The following is an 18,804-nucleotide window of genomic DNA, read 5'->3' as shown; positions in this document are numbered from 1 at the left end:
CCTCACCTGCACCCCCCTCCTCACCTACACCCCCCTCCTCACCTGCACCCCCCTCCTCACCTGCACCCCCCTCCTCACCTACACCCCCTCCTCACCTGCACCCCCTCCTCACCTGCACCCCCCTCCTCACCTGCACCCCCCTCCTCACCTACACCCCCTCCTCACCTACACCCCCCTCCTCACCTGCACCCCCCTCCTCACCTGCACCCCCCTCCTCACCTACACCCCCCTCCTCACCTGCACCCCCCTCCTCACCTGCACCCCCTCCTCACCTGCACCCCCCTCCTCACCTGCACCCCCTCCTCACCTGCACCCCCCTCCATCTCATTCCTCTGTCAGCTTTCTCGCTCCCATCTGCCCCTCCATTCATCTCTTTGAACCAATTACTCTAAAACAATTCTGCATTCATAACCTTTCACTGTCCTCCACAGTCCACCATTTTGCTCATTTATACAAATTTTTACCAATAGCCTCCTGGTCTATACAGTCTGTACAAAAACATTCATTATTACAGTGTTATTTTGTATTTTCTCATGTTGATGATGCAAGTACTATTATTATAATTAAAAACGAAGATCAAGAATCACAGTTGCATTCCTATTGTTTCCAGTTTGTCCCAATGTAGGCTGTGTTTTATCAGTTACCACACAACTGCTAAAATCAACAATGTCAACTAAACAGCCACTAGTTAAAAACACAGACATTCCAGGGATCAAATTCTTATTCAAAATCCTATATGGACAAAGAAAGTATGTAAAGAATGTAATTTGATTTGGAATCTCATCTGCTCCTAACATTAGGGCTGTCCTTATTGTGCGTCACTTGTATCTAACTAGTGGGATGTCCAATAGAATGTACAGAAATGGAAATAGTTCAACCAGTTTGGCTGCCGCCATCTTGTAGCGAGAGGGGGTTTAAACCCGGGGGAAAACAGGAAAGGGGACAGAAATAATTTAGACGTAATTCCATCGTTTGTAGATGATTAAAGTACAGTAGTCATGTTTTCGCACAAGTACTTGATCAATTAAATGTATAGTAGTGGTGAGAGATATCCGCAAGGAAAGAGGATCGGAGGAGTCTTCCGCAGCCGAAGTTTTTTGTTTTGTTTATGTTATTCAATCCGGACATGGACTCTTCTGATCTAGGTAAAGTTGACAACTGTGTATATATTTTACTGATCAATTGGTGTATGTCAATTGGTCTCTGACTTTGACTTGTCACTTGGGTTGGTTGCGTGCCGTGACACTGACAGTATTTGCCTGGGCTAGCTGGCTGCCGCGTTCTAACTAGCAAGTAGCAGCTAGCCCTAGCTGATGTTAGTTAGCTGCTTGTAGCAGCAAGCTATCTACACTAGTTCATTTCTTAAAGGGGCCTAGCAAACTTGTCTAAGGGCTCGATTTCCCAGCCATACACTTTGGTCAGATATATCGTATATTAGTTGTGTTTTCTTAGTTTAATGACTGCTCCTAGGTAGTACCAAGTATTCTTGTTAATGCTATACTAGCTAGTTGTAGCAGTATAACTAGGAGAGCTCCATACGTGCTAGCTCAGTTGGCAGGTGTCCCAGCTAGCTTTAGCTCTAGCTAGCTGATTATCTTGTTTATCGAACTATGGGGCTACTTTACTGTAGCTAGCTAGCACAACTGGTGTTGGCAATCCACATGTCATAACTCCATTAGCACATACTGCCCTGGTTTCTGACCTTCTTAGACTCAACGTATCGATGTAAAAGGTCTGCCTTATAAAACAGCAAGCTAGCTAATCCCAATATTGACCTGAATTTGAAACAAGAGATAGTGAGCGTATAGAGCTAGTTAGTTAGCTTCAGTGTTTTGTATATGACTGACTAGCTTGCTCTAATGGCTAGTGCTACCTTCTGACAGATATACCAGATGCCATGGGAATGGAGGCAGGTGGGACGTCGGCAAACGCTGGAGCTGTTGTGCCGAAAGGAACCAACAAACGACGGGCAGTGTAAGTATTGATTGTGTGTGTGTGTGTCATAAATATAACCAGTTGTGTCTCTCAGTAAACTCAGTGATGGTAGTGTACATGATCGTCCTGTCTATGTTCAACTTCACAGGCCAGACTTTGACGATGACGACGACGATGGAAGCAAGCTGTTTAGGTATGACACACACTTCTTCTCTCATCTTTTGCTACCTTCTCCCTTTGTTGATTTGTGGGTATAAATTCAGCAAAGTTTTGAACCTCTTAGTGAAACTCCCTGCCCTCTCTCACTCCCTGCCCTCTCTCCCTCCCTGCCCCCTCTCTCTCCCTGCCCTCTCCCTCCCTGCCCCCTCTCTCTCCCTGCCCTTTCTCTCTCTCCCTGCCCTCTCTCTCTCTCTCTACCCTCTCTCTCTTTGTCTCTCTCTCTCTCCCCAGGTGTGATGATGAAACGGGGGGTTCTAATGACAAGGAGCGCTTTGCCAGGTAGGAGAGCTGGTCTCTGCAGGAAACACTGTGTGGGTGGGGTGTGGTGGGTGGGGTGTGTGGGGTGTGGGTGGGGCGGTGTGGGTGTTGGGTGGGTGTTGGGTGGGTGGGGTGTGGTGTGTGGGTGTTGGGTGGGATGTGTGGGGTGTGGGTGGTGTGGTGGGGTGTGGGTGTGGTGGGGTGGGGTGGGTGGGGTGGATGTGTGTGGGGGGTGGATGTGTGTGTGGGGTGGATGTGTGTGGGGGGGGTGTGTGTGTGGCGGTGTGTGTGGGGTGGGGTGTGTGGCGTGGGGTGGGTGTGTGTGGGTGGGGTGTGTGGGCTGGGGTGTGGCGGTGTGTGTGGGGTGGGCTGGGTGTGTGTGTGGTGGGGTGGGTGTGTGTGGGTGGGGGGTGGGGGAGTGAATGCAGAGTCATCCAGTCCCTTTCCTTATCTCCCTTTCCTTATCTTTCTCATTCTAACTTTGTCGTCAGCCTGTGGGTTGGTTTCATTTCAAGGTTACTGGATGATCAGAATTGTGTCGATGATCAGACTAACCAGGTATGGCCCGGACCATTCTGGAAGGCTGGATCTCCTGTTTCTAATGTTACCAATACTATTTTCTCTGCTATGCTGTCCTGACAGTGCATATAAACGTTTGCTGTGATTCACAACTGTTTCTCGTAACACGTTTGTGCATGAGACAGTCTGCTGTCTCATGTTGGTGTGTCTGACCACTGCTTGAGTCAGAACCTGATGCACACACGTCCCAGAATCCCTTTCTCTTGATGCTCAATCTGCATCTTCCCCTTCTCTCTCTCTCTCTCTGTCTCTCTCTCTGTCTCTCTCTCTGTCTCTCTCTCTCTCTCAGGATTTCTGAGTCTCTTTTATCACACTTTTTGATCACGCACTGACCCACGCTCTCTACCTTCCTATCTTCCTCGCTCACTCTCTCTGGGTCATTGTTTGGTACATCCTCTTTTTTTCTCTCTCTCTCAATCGACTCAATCCCACCTCATCCGGACTGTCATATTTACATAGCTCTACTCTAAAATCTACTCCATGTTGTCCAACTACCTGCCCACCTCCCTCCCCCCCCCATCTTCATCCCTCCTTTCCTTTCCTGTCCTCCCTCTCTCCCTCCCTCGCTTGCTCCAGGGAGAACCACAGTGAGATCGAGAGGCGAAGGAGGAACAAGATGACCGCTTACATCACGGAGCTGTCAGACATGGTGCCCACCTGCAGCGCGTTGGCACGGAAACCGGACAAGCTGACCATCCTGCGCATGGCCGTGTCTCACATGAACTCTCTGCGGGGAAGCGGCAACACTAACGCAGACGGGACGTACAAGCCCTCCTTCCTCACCGACCAGGTAGGGAGAGGGGCGAGAGACACAGACACTACTAGATTGTATGTTTGTGTTTTTTGTATTGTTTGGTATTTTTATTAGTATGTTTTTATGCGGTAAGGTGTCATTGGGTGCCTTGAAAGGCAAAATAACAGCTTTTATTATTATTATTATTATTACACCTCTGCTGATCACGTGTTTCTCTCTCTCTCTCTGTCTCCCTCTCCCTCCCTCTCCCTCCCTCTCTCTCTGTAGGAGCTGAAGCACCTGATCCTGGAGGCGGCTGATGGCTTCCTGTTTGTGGTGTCATGTGACAGTGGGCGGGTGGTGTACGTGTCGGACTCCGTCACCCCAGTTCTCAACCAGTCCCAGTCTGACTGGCTGGGCTCCTCCCTGTACGACCAGCTCCACCCGGACGACACGGACAAGCTCCGCGAGCAGCTGTCCACGTCTGACAACAACAATACAGGTGAGACCAGAGACACGCTCCTGCAGTCTCTCCTGCAGTCTGTCCTGCAGTCTGTCCTGCAGTCTGTCCTGCAGTCAGTCTGTCCTGCATTCTGTCTGTCCTGCAGTCTGTCTGTCCTGCAGTCTGTCTGTCCTGCAGTCTGTCCTGCAGTCAGTCTGTCCTGCAGTCTGTCTGTCCTGCAGTCTGTCTGTCCTGCAGTCTGTCTGTCCTGCAGTCTGTCTGTCCTGCAGTCAAGTCTGTCCTGCAGTCAGTCTGTCCTGCAGTCTGTCCTGCAGTCAGTCTCTCCTGCAGTCTGTCCTGCAGACGGGGGTTTCAGAACCACAAAAGGAAGAATAACGACACCCTCTTTCTCTGTCCCTCCCTCTCAGGGAGGATGCTGGACCTGAAGACAGGAACAATAAAGAAGGAGGGGCAGCAGTCCTCCGTCAAGATGTGTGCTGGAGCCCGTCGTTCATTCATCTGCAGAATGAGGTGTGTGTGTGTGTGTGTGAGAGAGTCTGTGTGTGTGTGTGTGTGTGTTCCTGCTCTTCATTGACCCGTGTGCTCCCTCGCAGGTGTGGCTCGTGTCCTGTGGAGCCCATGAGCATGAACAGACTGGGCATCCTTCGAAACAGGAACAGGTGAGGCTCCACCCTGCTATCCCCTCCACCCTGCCATCCCCTCCACCCTGCCATCCCACCGTCCCGGCGGGGGCTCCCTGGCTAACCTCTCTGCCTGTCTCCCTCTCTCCAGGAACGGTCTGGGCCCTACCAAGGAGGGGGAGTCCCAGTATGTCGTGGTCCACTGCACCGGCTACATCCGCTCCTGGCCCCCTGCAGGTGAGGAGGAGGGGGGGGGGCGTTGGAACCAGCCTGCTGTGTCTGAACTGGACATCCTGGGAGCGTGCAGCTAACTGATTATGGAACACATAACAGATTTGTGATGCATCTCCCAGCAGCAAGTTAAGACGTGTGTCTGTGTGTGTTTTAGGAGTGAATTTAACAGATGAGGAGGCGGACAACAACCAGGGTAGTCGCTACTGCCTGGTCGCCATTGGCAGACTGCAGGTAAGAAGGGCCACGCATGCCCCACCATGTGTGCACTTTGTTTGTTTAAACCTGCCGCTTGTTGCACAATCGTTTCGCAACAGTGAACCTGGCGCTGTGTAAAGGCAGAGGCCAGGCCTCTTAACCTGGCGCTGTGTTCGGACAGAGGCCAGGCCTCTTAACCTGGCGCTGTGTTCGGACAGAGGCCAGGCCTCTTAACCTGGCGCTGTGTTCGGACAGAGGCCAGGCCTCTTAACCTGGCGCTGTGTTCAGACAGAGGCCAGGCCTCTTAACCTGGCGCTGTGTTCAGACAGAGGCCAGGCCTCTTAACCTGGCGCTGTGTTCGGACAGAGGCCAGGCCTCTTAACCTGGCGCTGTGTTCGGACAGAGGCCAGGCCTCTTAACCTGGTGCTGTGTTCAGACAGAGGCCAGGCCTCTTAACCTGGCGCTGTGTTCGGACAGAGGCCAGGCCTCTTAACCTGGCGCTGTGTTCGGACAGAGGCCAGGCCTCTTAACCTGGCGCTGTGTTCAGACAGAGGCCAGGCCTCTTAACTTGGCGCTGTGTTCAGACAGAGGCCAGGCCTCTTAACCTGGCGCTGTGTAAAGGCAGAGGCCAGGCCTCTGAACCTGGCGCTGTGTAAAGGCAGAGGCCAGGCCTCTTAACCTGGCGCTGTGTTCGGACAGAGGCCAGGCCTCTTAACCTGGCGCTGTGTTCAGACAGAGGCCAGGCCTCTTAACCTGGCGCTGTGTTCAGACAGAGGCCAGGCCTCTTAACCTGGCGCTGTGTTCGGACAGAGGCCAGGCCTCTTAACCTGGCGCTGTGTTCGGACAGAGGCCAGGCCTCTTAACCTGGTGCTGTGTTCAGACAGAGGCCAGGCCTCTTAACCTGGCGCTGTGTTCGGACAGAGGCCAGGCCTCTTAACCTGGCGCTGTGTTCGGACAGAGGCCAGGCCTCTTAACCTGGCGCTGTGTTCAGACAGAGGCCAGGCCTCTTAACTTGGCGCTGTGTTCAGACAGAGGCCAGGCCTCTTAACCTGGCGCTGTGTAAAGGCAGAGGCCAGGCCTCTGAACCTGGCGCTGTGTAAAGGCAGAGGCCAGGCCTCTGAACCTGGCGCTGTGTAAAGGCAGAGGCCAGGCCTCTGAACCTGGCGCTGTGTAAAGGCAGAGGCCAGGCCTCTGAACCTGGCGCTGTGTAAAGGCAGAGGCCAGGCCTCTTAACCTGGCGCTGTGTAAAGGCAGAGGCCAGGCTTCTGAACCTAGGCCTCTCTGTGCCAAAGCCAGCCTAATGTTAGCAACATCACCAGACTCACCATCAATCAAACAGCAGGGTCAATATACAGAGGTACCCCCCTGCCCCCTCCATCACACACTCCTCGTTTGGTTGTCTAGGTGACCTGTTGCCCGGGAGACTCCGACATGAACAGCATCAGTGTTCCGGTGGAGTTCATCTCACGCCACAACTGCCAGGGCATCTTCACCTTCGTAGACCACCGCTGTTTGGCCACCGTGGGCTACCAGCCCCAGGTAGGCCTCGCAGCCTGGGTCTCCAGTTGTGCCCCTGCCCAGCCTTGGGGTCATATGTGGAGGGGGCTGCCGTCCGCAAAGCCTGGCTGTGTTTCCTACCTGTTTTATCTGTGTGTTTCAGGACCTGCTGGGGAAAAGTATTCTGGATCTGGCCCATCATGAGGATCAGGGCTTACTAAGAGACAGCTTCCAGCAGGTAGGTGTGTGTGTGTGTGTGTGTGTGAGAGAGGGAGTGTGTGTGAGAGAGGGAGTGTGTGTGAGAGAGGGAGTGTGTGTGTGAGAGGGAGTGTGTGTGTGAAAGAGGGAGTGTGTGTGTGAGAGAGAGGGAGTGTGTGTGTGAGAGAGGGAGTGTGTGTGTGACAGAGAGGGAGTGTGTGTGAGAGAGGGAGTGTGTGTGTGAGAGAGAGGGAGTGTGTGTGTGAGAGAGGGAGTGTGTGTGACAGAGAGGGAGTGTGTGTGTGTGTGTGTGAGAGAGGGAGTGTGTGTGTGAGAGAGAGGGAGTGTATGTGTGACAGAGAGGGAGTGTGTGTGTGACAGAGAGGGAGTGTGTGTGTGAGAGAGGGAGTGTGTGAGAGAGGGAGTGTGTGAGAGAGAGGGTGTGTGAGATGGAGTGTGTGTGAGAGGGAGTGTGTGTGTGAGGGAGTGTGTGTGTGAGGGAGTGTGTGTGTGAGGGAGTGTGTGTGAGAGGGAGTGTGTGTGAGAGGGAGTGTGTGTGAGAGGGAGTGTGTGTGAGAGGGAGTGTGTGTGAGAGGGAGTGTGTGTGAGAGGGAGTGTGTGTGAGAGGGAGTGTGTGAGAGAGGGAGTGTGTGTGAGAGAGAGGGAGTGTGTGTGTGAGAGAGGGAGGGAGTGTGTGTGTGTGAGAGGGTGTGTGTGAGAGAGGGAGATTGTGTGTGTGAGAGGGAGTGTGTGTGTGAGAGAGGGAATGTGAGAGAGAGGGAGGGAGTGTGTGTGTGTGAGAGGGAGTGTGTGTGTGAGAGAGGGAATGTGAGAGAGAGAGACTGAGAGAGAGACTGAGAGAGATTAAAAGAGAGACTGAGAGCAGTTATGATGACAGAAGTTGACTTGTCTCTCGTGAGCAGGTTGTGAAGCTGAAAGGTCAGGTTCTGTCTGTGTCCTGAGCAGGTTGTGAAGCTGAAAGGTCAGGTTCTGTCTGTGTCCTGAGCAGGTTGTGAAGCTGAAAGGTCAGGTTCTGTCTGTGTCCTGAGCAGGTTGTGAAGCTGAAAGGTCAGGTTCTGTCTGTGTCCTGAGCAGGTTGTGAAGCTGAAAGGTCAGGTTCTGTCTGTGTCCTGAGCAGGTTGTGAAGCTGAAAGGTCAGGTTCTGTCTGTGTCCTGAGCAGGTTGTGAAGCTGAAAGGTCAGGTTCTGTCTGTGTCCTGAGCAGGTTGTGAAGCTGAAAGGTCAGGTTCTGTCTGTGTCCTGAGCAGGTTGTGAAGCTGAAAGGTCAGGTTCTGTCTGTGTCCTGAGCAGGTTGTGAAGCTGAAAGGTCAGGTTCTGTCTGTGTCCTGAGCAGGTTGTGAAGCTGAAAGGTCAGGTTCTGTCTGTGATGTTCCGGTTCCGCTCAAAGTCCCGGGAGTGGATCTTGATGAGAACCAGCTCCTTCACCTTCCAGAACCCCTTCTCAGAGGAGATCGAGTACATCATCTGCACCAACGCCAACATCAAGTGAGCTTTCATCCACTCAACGCAAACACTCAGTAATGTACAGTCTGCATCAGCTTGAGAAGAAACATGGAAAGCTTTGCTGTGTGTCTGTGTGTTCGAATAAGTCAGTCATGTTAGTGAATTCCTCCCCTACTGTCCCTCCCTCCGGAACTGAATCATCCCCTGATCCCCCCCCCCCCCCCTCCTGAATCATCCTCTAATCCCCCCCCCCCTCCTGAAGTGAATCATCCTCTGATCTCTCTCTCTGTCCTCCTCCTCTCCATTACTCCCCCCCCCACACATCCTTTGCTGTACTTGCGGGGGTGTAGAACCTCATCTCAGGATCCCCTCACCCCTCTCTCCTCCCCTGGGGGGCCCCTGGCCCCCTCCCTGGGGCAGAGCAGCCCTAACTGCCCCCCCCTGGCTCTCAGCCCGGGGCAGGTAGCAGCAAGGTGAGATCAGATCGTCCTCCCTCAACTGACTGGGAGAGCAGGGGCTGCTGCTTCACTGGACTCTACTGCTCTCACCCTCTCTCTCTCACCCTCTATCTCTCTCACCCTCTATCTCTCTCACCCTCTATCTCTCTCACCCTCTCTATCTCTCTCACCCTCTATCTCTCTCACCCTCTCTCTCTCACCCTCTATCTCTCTCACCCTCTATCTCTCTCACCCTCTATCTCTCTCACCCTCTCTCTCTCACCGTCTCTATCTCTCTCACCCTCTCTCTCTCTCACCCTCTCTCTCTCACTCACCCTCTCTATCTCTCTCACCGTCTATCTCTCTCACCCTCTCTATCTCTCTCACCGTCTCTCTCTCTCACCCTCTCTATCTCTCTCACCCTCTCTATCTCTCACCCTCTATCTCTCTCACCCTCTATCTCTCTCACTCTCTATCTCTCTCACCCTCTCTATCTCTCACCCTCTATCTCTCTCACCCTCTATCTCTTTCACCCTCTATCTCTCTCACCCTCTATCTCTCTCACCCTCTATCTCTCTCACCCTCTATCTCTCTCACCCTCTATCTCTCTCACCCTCTCTATCTCTCACCCTCTATCTCTCTCACCCTCTCTATCTCTCACCCTCTATCTCTCTCACCCTCTCTCTCTCTCACCCTCTCTCTCTCTCACCCTCTCTATCTCTCACCCTCTCTATCTCTCTCACCCTCTCTATCTCTCACCCTCTCTATCTCTCACCCTCTCTATCTCTCACCCTCTCTATCTCTCACCCTCTATCTCTCTCACTCTCTATCTCTCTCACTCTCTATCTCTCTCACCCTCTCTATCTCTCTCACCCTCTCTATCTCTCACCCTCTATCTCTCACCCTCTATTTCTCACCCTCTCAATCTTTCACCCTCTATCTCTCACCCTCTCTATCTATCTCTCACACTTTCTCTTTCTGTCTCTATCTCTCTCTCTTTCTATCTCTATGTATATATATCGATATAAATATCTCTCTCTCTTTCGGGTGATTTCTTTTGGTTACCGTGGTGATTGGTGGTGAGATCAGCAACTGTTTCTAGGTTTCCCGGTGAAACGGTGGAGGGGCTGTAGATCAGATCTCATTTCCACCACACTCACCTGTCTGCTTGTCTGTCTCTGTCTGTCTGTCTGTCTGTCTGTCTCTGCCTGTCTGTCTCTGTCTGTCTCTGCCTGTCTGTCTCTGTCTGTCTCTGTCTGTCCTCAGGCAGCTTCAGCAGCAGCAGGCGGAGCTGGAGGGCGGAGGAGGGTACGAGGCAGGCCAGATCACCCTCCCACAGGTGTGTGTCATCAGTGCTCTTATCATTCAGCCGTGTGTTAGTTCCTCACTGTACACGGCATCTATGGGGTTCCAGCCACCAGAGAGAGACATTCTAATTTTAGAACAGGGACACAATAGCAGGATGTCCCCGTGTCACTTCCTTTCCCGAGTTCAGAGCCAGACAAGTCTCCTAGCAACATGAGGGTCCATGACTAGCAGCGTGGCCGGGACCCCTGGCCTTGTTACCCCTGGCCTTGTTACCCCTGGCCTTGTTACCCCTGGCCTTGTTACCCCTGGCCTTGTTACCCCTGGCCTTGTTACCCCTGGCCTTGTTACCTCTGGCCTTGTTACCCCTGGCCTTGTTACCCCTGGCCTTGTTACCCCTGGCCTTGTTACCCCTGGCCTTGTTACCTCTGGCCTTGTTACCCCTGGCCTTGTTACCCCTGGCCTTGTTACCCCTGGCCTTGTTACCCCTGGCCTTGTTACCCCTGGCCTTGTTACCCCTGGCCTTGTTACCCCTGGCCTTGTTACCTCTGGCCTTGTTACCCCTGGCCTTGTTACCTCTGGCCTTGTTACCCCTGGCCTTGTTACCCCTGGCCTTGTTACCCCTGGCCTTGTTACCCCTGGCCTTGTTACCTCTGGCCTTGTTACCTCTGGCCTTGTTACCTCTGGCCTAGTTCCCAGGCGGGGCCAGGTGGAGCGCACCAGCGTGCCTGGAGAACCAGACTGCTGGTCAACAGGGATTTGACTCTGCAGCCACGGGGGCTTGTCAGCCAGGTGTACAGTGAAGATGGAAGACGGATGCATTACTGATTAAGCCAGGTGGAGAAAGGAGTGTGTGTTGAAGGTGTGTGTGTGTGTGTGTCAGTTGGCCGTCCAGGCGGTGACAGCAGCAGGCCCAGAGCACAGTAAGGCCCTGGGGAAGCCTGAGATCTACCCCTCCATGTACCCCAGCCCGGACCAGGCCAAGGGGCTGCCCCCACCCTCCATGTACCCCAGCCCGGACCAGGCCAAGGGGCTGCCCCCCCCCTCCGCCTCCTCAGCGGGGCAGATCTTCCCCCAGGGGAACGGTTATACCCCAGCACGCCCCAGCGACACCTACAGGTAACCGAGTTGTGTGTTTCTGTTAGGGTGTCTGAGGCATGTGTGTGTGTGGTAGGAGGTGTGTGCATACGTGGAAGAGGTGTGTGTGTGTGGGTGTGTGTGGTGCTGATCCAGCCCTTGTGCTCTGCTCCTCAGACCCGTGGGTCTGGCTGCTCAGGTAGCTTCTCCTTCCCAATCAGCTGGTCAGATTCTGGCTCAGATGTCTCGGCAAAACGCCGGCCCCTCCTCCTGCCCTCCCAGCACCAGCAGCCCGCTCCAGGGGGGGGTGTGGCCTGCCACAGGTGGGGTGTGTCTGGGGTTAGGTTGCCGTTCAACAACCAGGTGAGTTATAGCAGCATGGTCTGACGTTTTTTTTATTTTTATATATATTTTTTTAACCTTTTTTTTAATCTAACCTTTTCTTATAAGTGTATATATATGTTTTCAACCTTTCAAGATGTTTTTTTTAGAACTTTAAGAAAAGTTATTTGGTAAAAGTTATTTTTGGTAGAATTTTTTTTCAGGAAATGACACTAATGTACACCACATGCAGAGGAGATGAACAACTGGATGTTCTGCCTAGTGAGTGTTAGGCTGTGTTCCCTCCTCCCTCCCAGCAGGGGGCGCCGCAAGCAGGGAAGACGCTTTCCCCTCAGTTCCCGATGGGAGGCTTCGGAGGCTCCTCCTCCTCGTTTGTCCAGATGCCCACGGGCGTGTCCCCCACCGCCCCCAGCGGAGCCAGCTACGCTTCCGTCAATGCCCGGGGCAACCTCAACGGCTATGGTATGCTCCGGGAGAACGCGTGCTTCTCCGTCCGTTCGTGAGCGTAGCCCCAGTCCTTCTCACCCCTCCTGCTCCCTCCTCTCTCCCAGATGGGAGTCAGTCCGGCGCGCAGTTCCCCTCCAGGGCAGCGGAGGCAGTGTGGCCCCAGTGGCAGGGTCGGCAGCACTCCCAGAGCAACGCAGAGCAGCATCCTCACGCTCAGAACAACCAGTCAGACATGTTCCCTGTAAGTCCCACACCGTCACACTCCTCCCTGGCCACACTGTGGCAGTGCACAGCACAGCTCTGGGGGGTGCTCACTGGGGGGTTTACACAGGGTTCCCGCGGGGTCTTAAAAAGTCTAAAATTCAGAACTTTAAATTTAAGTCCTTAAAAGGTCTTAAAAACTGACATATTTTCATCCGAGGTCTTAAATTTCATTTAGTCAGGTCTAAAAAAGGTTTTACCCTCGTTCATTTCCAGAACTGCTGGCCGCAGAAAGTTATGACAAAGTAGCAAAAAAGTATTGAGTCGCAGCCTACAAAGCGGAGCTCTACAAACGAAACCAGCAGAACGCTGCCCTCAGAACGTTGGTTCGGTGTGTTGTAGTTCTTTCTGGGGGATATTGGTGTTGGTATGTACACGGTGATAAAACTACAAATCCTGTTATGAATGCAATACCTGCGAAATACGTCTGTGCTTCCTCAGAGTTTGTTAAAGTTCGGCTACGTGTGGAAAATGGGAAAGTGTACTTTCAACGAGACATGGCTAGATCACAGCGATTTCCGCTGTTGGTTACAAGCGGTATACCCAGCTCCAGCTACAAGGCTCGCTGCAAACTTTGCCCAAAAAATATTCAAAAATCACTAATGTGATTGTTTTATCTGTAAATTAAATGTATGCTTTTTCAATGACTGAATTCATAGAAATATATATTTTTTTTTTTAATGTCTTTGATTTGAATATTTTTTGGGGTAATGCGTCGTGTAGGTCTTAAATTTCAATCTTTATGGTCTTAAAATGTCTTAAATTTGAGTTGCTGAAACCTGCAAGAACCCTGTTACAGAGAAGCTAACTCGCTCCTTTTTTGTCTCCAGGACGTGCTGTCTATGCTTGATCAGTCTGCTAACTTCAACAACGAGGATTTTGAAATCCCCATCTATCCTCCTTTCAACGAGTGATTCAGCCAACTTTTCAAACCTACATACCTCTCTATCTCTGTCTGTCTCTCTTTTTCACGCTTAGCTTTTTGGCTTAAGCTACTTATATGAACTCTACCTGCCCCCTGAAGTAGCACTCTAACCCCTCTGTCTACAAGTTGCTAGGCTGCAGTGTCTGCAATTTGCAAGGCTGCACTGTCTGCAAGTTGCTAGGCTGCACTGTCTGCAAGTTGCTAGGCTGCACTGTCTGCAAGTTGCTAGGCTGCACTGTCTGCAAGTTGCTAGGCTGCACTGTCTGCAAGTTGCTAGGCTGCACTGTCTGCAAGTTGCTAGGCTGCACTGTCTGCAAGTTGCTAGGCTGCACTGTCTACAAGTTGCTAAGCTGCACTGTCTACAAGTTGCTAAGCTGCACTGTCTGCAAGGCAGGGACAGCTGGAGGAACTGGTAAGCTGGTGTCTGTCGGTGGAGGAGTGGACAGCGACAGGATCAGTGACGTGAACAGGAAACCCACAGCGGACACTGCAGATGAACTTTTTTTTTTATCGTAAGATTCGGCGATCACACAATCACACAAGCGGCCAGACACTACGGCAATGCCAGGAACACTCACATCCAGGAAGATGTAAACCTTGATGCACACGTACAGCCTTGCAGTGATGAAAGTCTCTGATTCCCCCTCCCTCCCCAGCCCCGTGTTTTCTCAGGTTTTAGAGCTTTTCACTCCATGTCCCCTCCCAGCCATGTAGATGTCTCCCTGCCGTCCCCTTGTCCCTACTCAGGCAACCTAGGGGCAGGTGAGCTCCTCTGATGTGTCCTCACAGACACGTTCTAGCTGGAGGAAAACCACAGTTCTTCTATGCATGTGTCACACACCCAGCCCCCTACACCCAGCACCCTACACCCAGCACCCTACACCCAGCCCCCTACACCCAGCACCCTACACCCAGCACCCTACACCCAGCACCCTACACCCAGCCCCCTGCACCCTACACCCAGCACCCTACACCCAGCCCCCTACACCCAGCACCCTACACCCAGCCCCCTACACCCAGCCCCCTACACCCAGCCCCCTACACCCAGCCCCCTACACCCAGCACCCTACACCCAGCACCCTACACCCAGCCCCCTACACCCAGCCCCCTACACCCAGCCCCCTACACCCAGCACCCTACACCCAGCACCCTACACCCAGCCCCCTACACCCAGCCCCCTACACCCAGCACCCTACACCCAGCCCCCTACACCCAGCCCCCTACACCCAGCACCCTACACCCAGCCCCCTACACCCAGCACCCTACACCCAGCACCCTACACCCAGCCCCCTACACCCAGCCCCCTACACCCAGCACCCTACACCCAGCCCCCTACACCCAGCACCCTACACCCAGCCCCCTACACCCAGCCCCCTACACCCAGCACCCTACACCCAGCCCCCTACACCCAGCACCCTACACCCACACTACAGGGGCGACACAGAGTTTGGGTTATTATTATGTTTTAGAGGGGGAAGTCTCCAGTTTCCTGTATTGATATGTTGATATAGTGTGTATATGTATATATATATATACACACTATATCATGTCAGTGTTGATATGCTGTGTATGTCAAATGGATTAAGGGTCGTATACGATATGTATTTCATGCTAAATGCTCAACAATCATGACTTTCCCCGTTAGCTCTGGTTCCATCCACAGCTTCCTCTTCTCTCTCACTTTGCCTACTGTGGGATTGGTTGCTACTTGAGTAAAAAAAAAAAAAAAAAAAAAACGAAAGAAATACGTTTTTTTTGGTAAATGAAATTGAGAAAGAATTCGTAGAAGCAATAATTAACAAGCAGGAATTGCGAACTTTAAAAAGCCATTCTTTATTGTCCTTTTAAATGTTTTTTATCTTGATTAATTTCGTTTTGACATGGAAAGACACTGTAGTTATGATTGAATAATTGATTAATTGTTTGAAATTTTCCCATATGTATTTTTTTATTATCTTTTAATTGGCTCCTCCCATTTTAGCTCTCTTATATGTTATTGAAGGTTGGTATTATCTGCACTGTTTTAGTGTAGTTTTTATCAGGGATTTTAGTAATAATTTAACTATAACACACATGAAAATATCTACATGACAAAGTGAAGCTCATTCCACCCAATATTGATTTTGAAGCGTCTGATGTTGCCCTGTCAAGATTGATGCCCTATTAATTGGACTTGGAAAAATCAGTTGCAGTATTCTTTGGTTCTGTCATCTGTCAGTGTGTCCCTAACCCCTGATAGGGGGGTGGAGTTTTAGTAGACTGAAAGAGAAATTTTTCTGATATGCATACCTTTTGTGTGTGTGTTTTACATTTTTACCCTTTTAGTAAAGTATGTCTGATCATGTAAGCATGCCTGTGTGGGTAACTGCCTTGCGCGCACACATGCCGAAATATTTATGTAAATTGTATGTAAGACCTGTCGATAGTTTAGCGGTTTTCATTTGAAAAGGGCGGTATGTTCGTGTTGTTTGTTCTTGTTTTAAACCACTTTGGCTTTATGGTGTCCAGGTTTTTACAATGATGTGAACTGCAGTTTATATCACTCATAGATACACAAATATATAAATATATATGTATATGAAATGTTAAACAAGAGTAAGGCAAAGAAATGTTTTGTTTTTTTGTATTAAATTGTTATATTGTTGAAAAACTAGTGAAATGTCTTTATTCTGAAGGATAAGTCAGGACTGAAATCCACAGTAAATGTAACAGGTCTTATGGTACTAATGCTTTGGGTGGTTTTCTGAAACTTGAGATGAAGAAATCTTGGCGTAACTTCTTGTTGCACATTGTCATTAACAGGCTGGCTGATAGTCTTAACAGTATTTAGTTACATCAATCAGTCCGTCTCATACATTAACTGCCATACTTTTCAAGAGGCCTGTAGTGTTTCTTGATTGGCAAAGAAACATAAACCATCTCAGCCTTGATTGGACTGGATCTGTTTTCCCTTCCTTCCTATTTCATCAGTAGCTGGACACACAGATCTGTGGCCATCTTTCAGGATCAGTTTCCTCCAGCCCCTCCCCTTGTTCACATCCTCTGGGTGATGGCAGATGGATTGAACACGGTCATTTGTCTAAAATAGGCTTCCTGTGCTCTGTTGTACCCAGGTTTTTAATATGTATGATATATTTACACATATGCTGTATTTCTGAGTCAATTTTTCAGTCTGTTGGTAAACGGCTTCTATTTTTTATATTTGTCTAAATTCTCACTCTTCCTGGTTTTATATCGATCTCTTTTAGTCCCTTTACTCTGTCCCTCTGCAGCTTCCCGTTCAACAGGAGGATCCACTTTTATCTGCAAAGGCTCGATTTACTCCGAACTTGCGTTCGTGTCTCTCCAGTGGCATCAGAATACAACCAATCTGCATGTTTTTGTCCAGGATCAGCTTCCACCCCTCTCAAGTGGATCGCCACAAAGACGTCATCTCCTCTTTCTATCCCTCAGGCGATCTCGCTGCACTTCTCTCACCCCAGAAGTTGGCAGAACATGTGTCCTGTCTGATTGTTTGTGCTATTCCAGTGTCTCAAGGGACAACTGAAATGCCGGATGTGTTTATTGGGTGTGCTTTGCCTTCGGCAAGGGCACAACCTTTGTTCTCGCTCATATATATTCATTATTATTTATTATTTATTTTCCCACCCCTAAGGATCCCTCGATATTTGGACTCCATAGACAACGTCGGTGTCAAAATGTTCGTCTTGGTCACGATTGCGTTGCTTGTATTGAGATTTACGTTCCGTTGCACGGTTTAGGAGTTTTTCTGGCAAAAAGTGCCTTGAATGCTAGCTAGTTTGCTAGCCACTTCAGTGCTAGTGTAACGTCACTACGTCTGCACACGTTAGCAACGACGCATAGCTACGACGTGCTAGTAAGACAGAGCGATATCAGTGAGCCCTCTTGTAGCGTAGCTAAAAGTATAGGACAGTTGAGGCTACTTTTCGCTAGGTACCTAGAGACCTAGCTAAAAGTATAAGAAAGTTGGGGCTATTTTACTCTAGGTACGTACAAACATGTCTTAATCTGCTAGACAAGTGGGATCCACTTCGTTCTTTTGGTGAGCAGTCCCACGAGCCATACTTACCCTGCGTCATGGAGCCGAGCAGCTAAATACTTATTCAGCACTAGTGTGTTGCTGTATCCCTGTTTGCGCTGTTGCTCAGCAAGTATCGTGCCCTGGTGTAGGAGGCCTGATCGACAAGTGCATCATACATGTAAGCAATTTAAGACTTGCATGTACAGTATGTAATGTCACATTAAATAATGTATTTGAACTCAAGCTTGTTTGGTGGGTCGCTGTACATAATCGTTGCACGGTTTAGGATTATATTAGACCACAGTAGGCTACGTAAAATAATACAAGTCTGGTTCAGTACAGACGTGAAGTGAACATGTCTGTACTGCATATACCTAGCGTTACAGCTGACAAAAAATACATCACAGCCCAATTTTTGCACTACATACACAATGGAGGTGCCAAACATGTACCTAGGTATGTTTCTAGGCTGTGATATCAACACCCTGTATTTCATCTGACATACCACCGATGACAACGTTGTTGCTTGTTTTAAAAGGGGGGTTCTTTATTAATGAATGAATGCAATATGAGTAGGCCAAATGCTTTAAAATGTCACTAGAAGGGAAAAACTTAAGGGACGTTTAAGTCAGATGTTAGGACCATTGACCAATTTCTTCGTTTTGATGCAACTTTTAAACTGAGTTCTAGGCTGCTATAGCTTCACTATTCCCTCTTGCTGGGAAAATGAGAAGACCGTTTCATTCTAGACTTCACTCTTAGTATTTTGAGTTGTAAATGAGCAGCAACAAATGTGTGCTTTTAAATGTATGCAATCTTCATAAGTAATAAGTATGCAGTTTTATAAAATATACAGAAATATCAGTTAAATAAAAATGTCAGTTAAATAACTGACCCATCAGCAACCAATGCAATTTCCACAGAAATTGTACCCTCTCTAGTTGTAGAGAGGGTACGCCCAATGATGCTTCACTCCGTTAACCTGCGCCTCGTCTGTTACTGTTTACAACGTTAGCGTGGCTACTTGTCTGGCGTTGCCTTTTCAGCGTGAGATATACAATGTGTGGCGTGAGAGCGTGAGAAATGGTTGAAATGCGTGTGTCACACGGCGAAACCGTGAGAGTTGGCAGCTCTGTTTACACTCTGTTGTCCACTCTGTGGTGATGCTCCTTCCTGTGGTCAGGTAACACTATATCCATGAGTGATAGAACAGTAGCATGAACCTCCAACACACAGCTGCACCCTGTGACCCCTAGACTACATTAGTCAAATACACACAAGAAGAGACACCGACGTGCAGAATGCAGTTGCTAAGACGAGCATACAAAAACATGAGAGTTTGATTCGATTTTGTGTCGTGTTGACCAAACAAAACCTCATTTCCCAGACATGGATTAAGCCTAGTCCTAGACTAAAAACGTTTTCAATGGAAATCCTAATTAAAAATGGTCACTTACTTTAGGCTTAGCCTAATCCATGTCCAGGAAACTGGGCCTAAGATCACCCAGTGTGGAGGTGGGGTGTCTCCAGAGGCCATCCCCTGTGCTGGGGGTTGGACACAGGCTTCCTTGGGT

General features: G+C 50.1%; 1 protein-coding gene across 1 annotated transcript; it reads left to right on the top strand.

The window, feature by feature from the left end:
* The first annotated feature begins 879 nt into the window (after positions 1–879).
* LOC134023669 (aryl hydrocarbon receptor nuclear translocator-like) lies at positions 880–15,838 on the top strand. Its single transcript, XM_062465956.1, is given in 21 exon segments — positions 880–1,145; positions 1,884–1,974; positions 2,084–2,128; positions 2,386–2,433; positions 3,568–3,781; positions 4,013–4,226; positions 4,595–4,697; positions 4,781–4,846; positions 4,959–5,044; positions 5,196–5,272; positions 6,641–6,775; positions 6,897–6,971; positions 8,285–8,436; positions 8,745–8,867; positions 10,098–10,170; positions 11,020–11,255; positions 11,391–11,539; positions 11,542–11,576; positions 11,852–12,017; positions 12,107–12,243; positions 13,094–15,838. Coding segments are annotated over 21 exon segments (2,346 nt in total). The 5' UTR covers positions 880–1,108; the 3' UTR covers positions 13,178–15,838.
* The last annotated feature ends 2,966 nt before the right edge of the window (positions 15,839–18,804 follow it).

This window comes from Osmerus eperlanus, chromosome 7 (genome assembly GCF_963692335.1).
Source record: "Osmerus eperlanus chromosome 7, fOsmEpe2.1, whole genome shotgun sequence".
NCBI classification, from domain to species: Eukaryota; Metazoa; Chordata; class Actinopteri; order Osmeriformes; family Osmeridae; genus Osmerus; species Osmerus eperlanus.
This window is presented reverse-complemented; position numbering and strand designations above follow the sequence as displayed.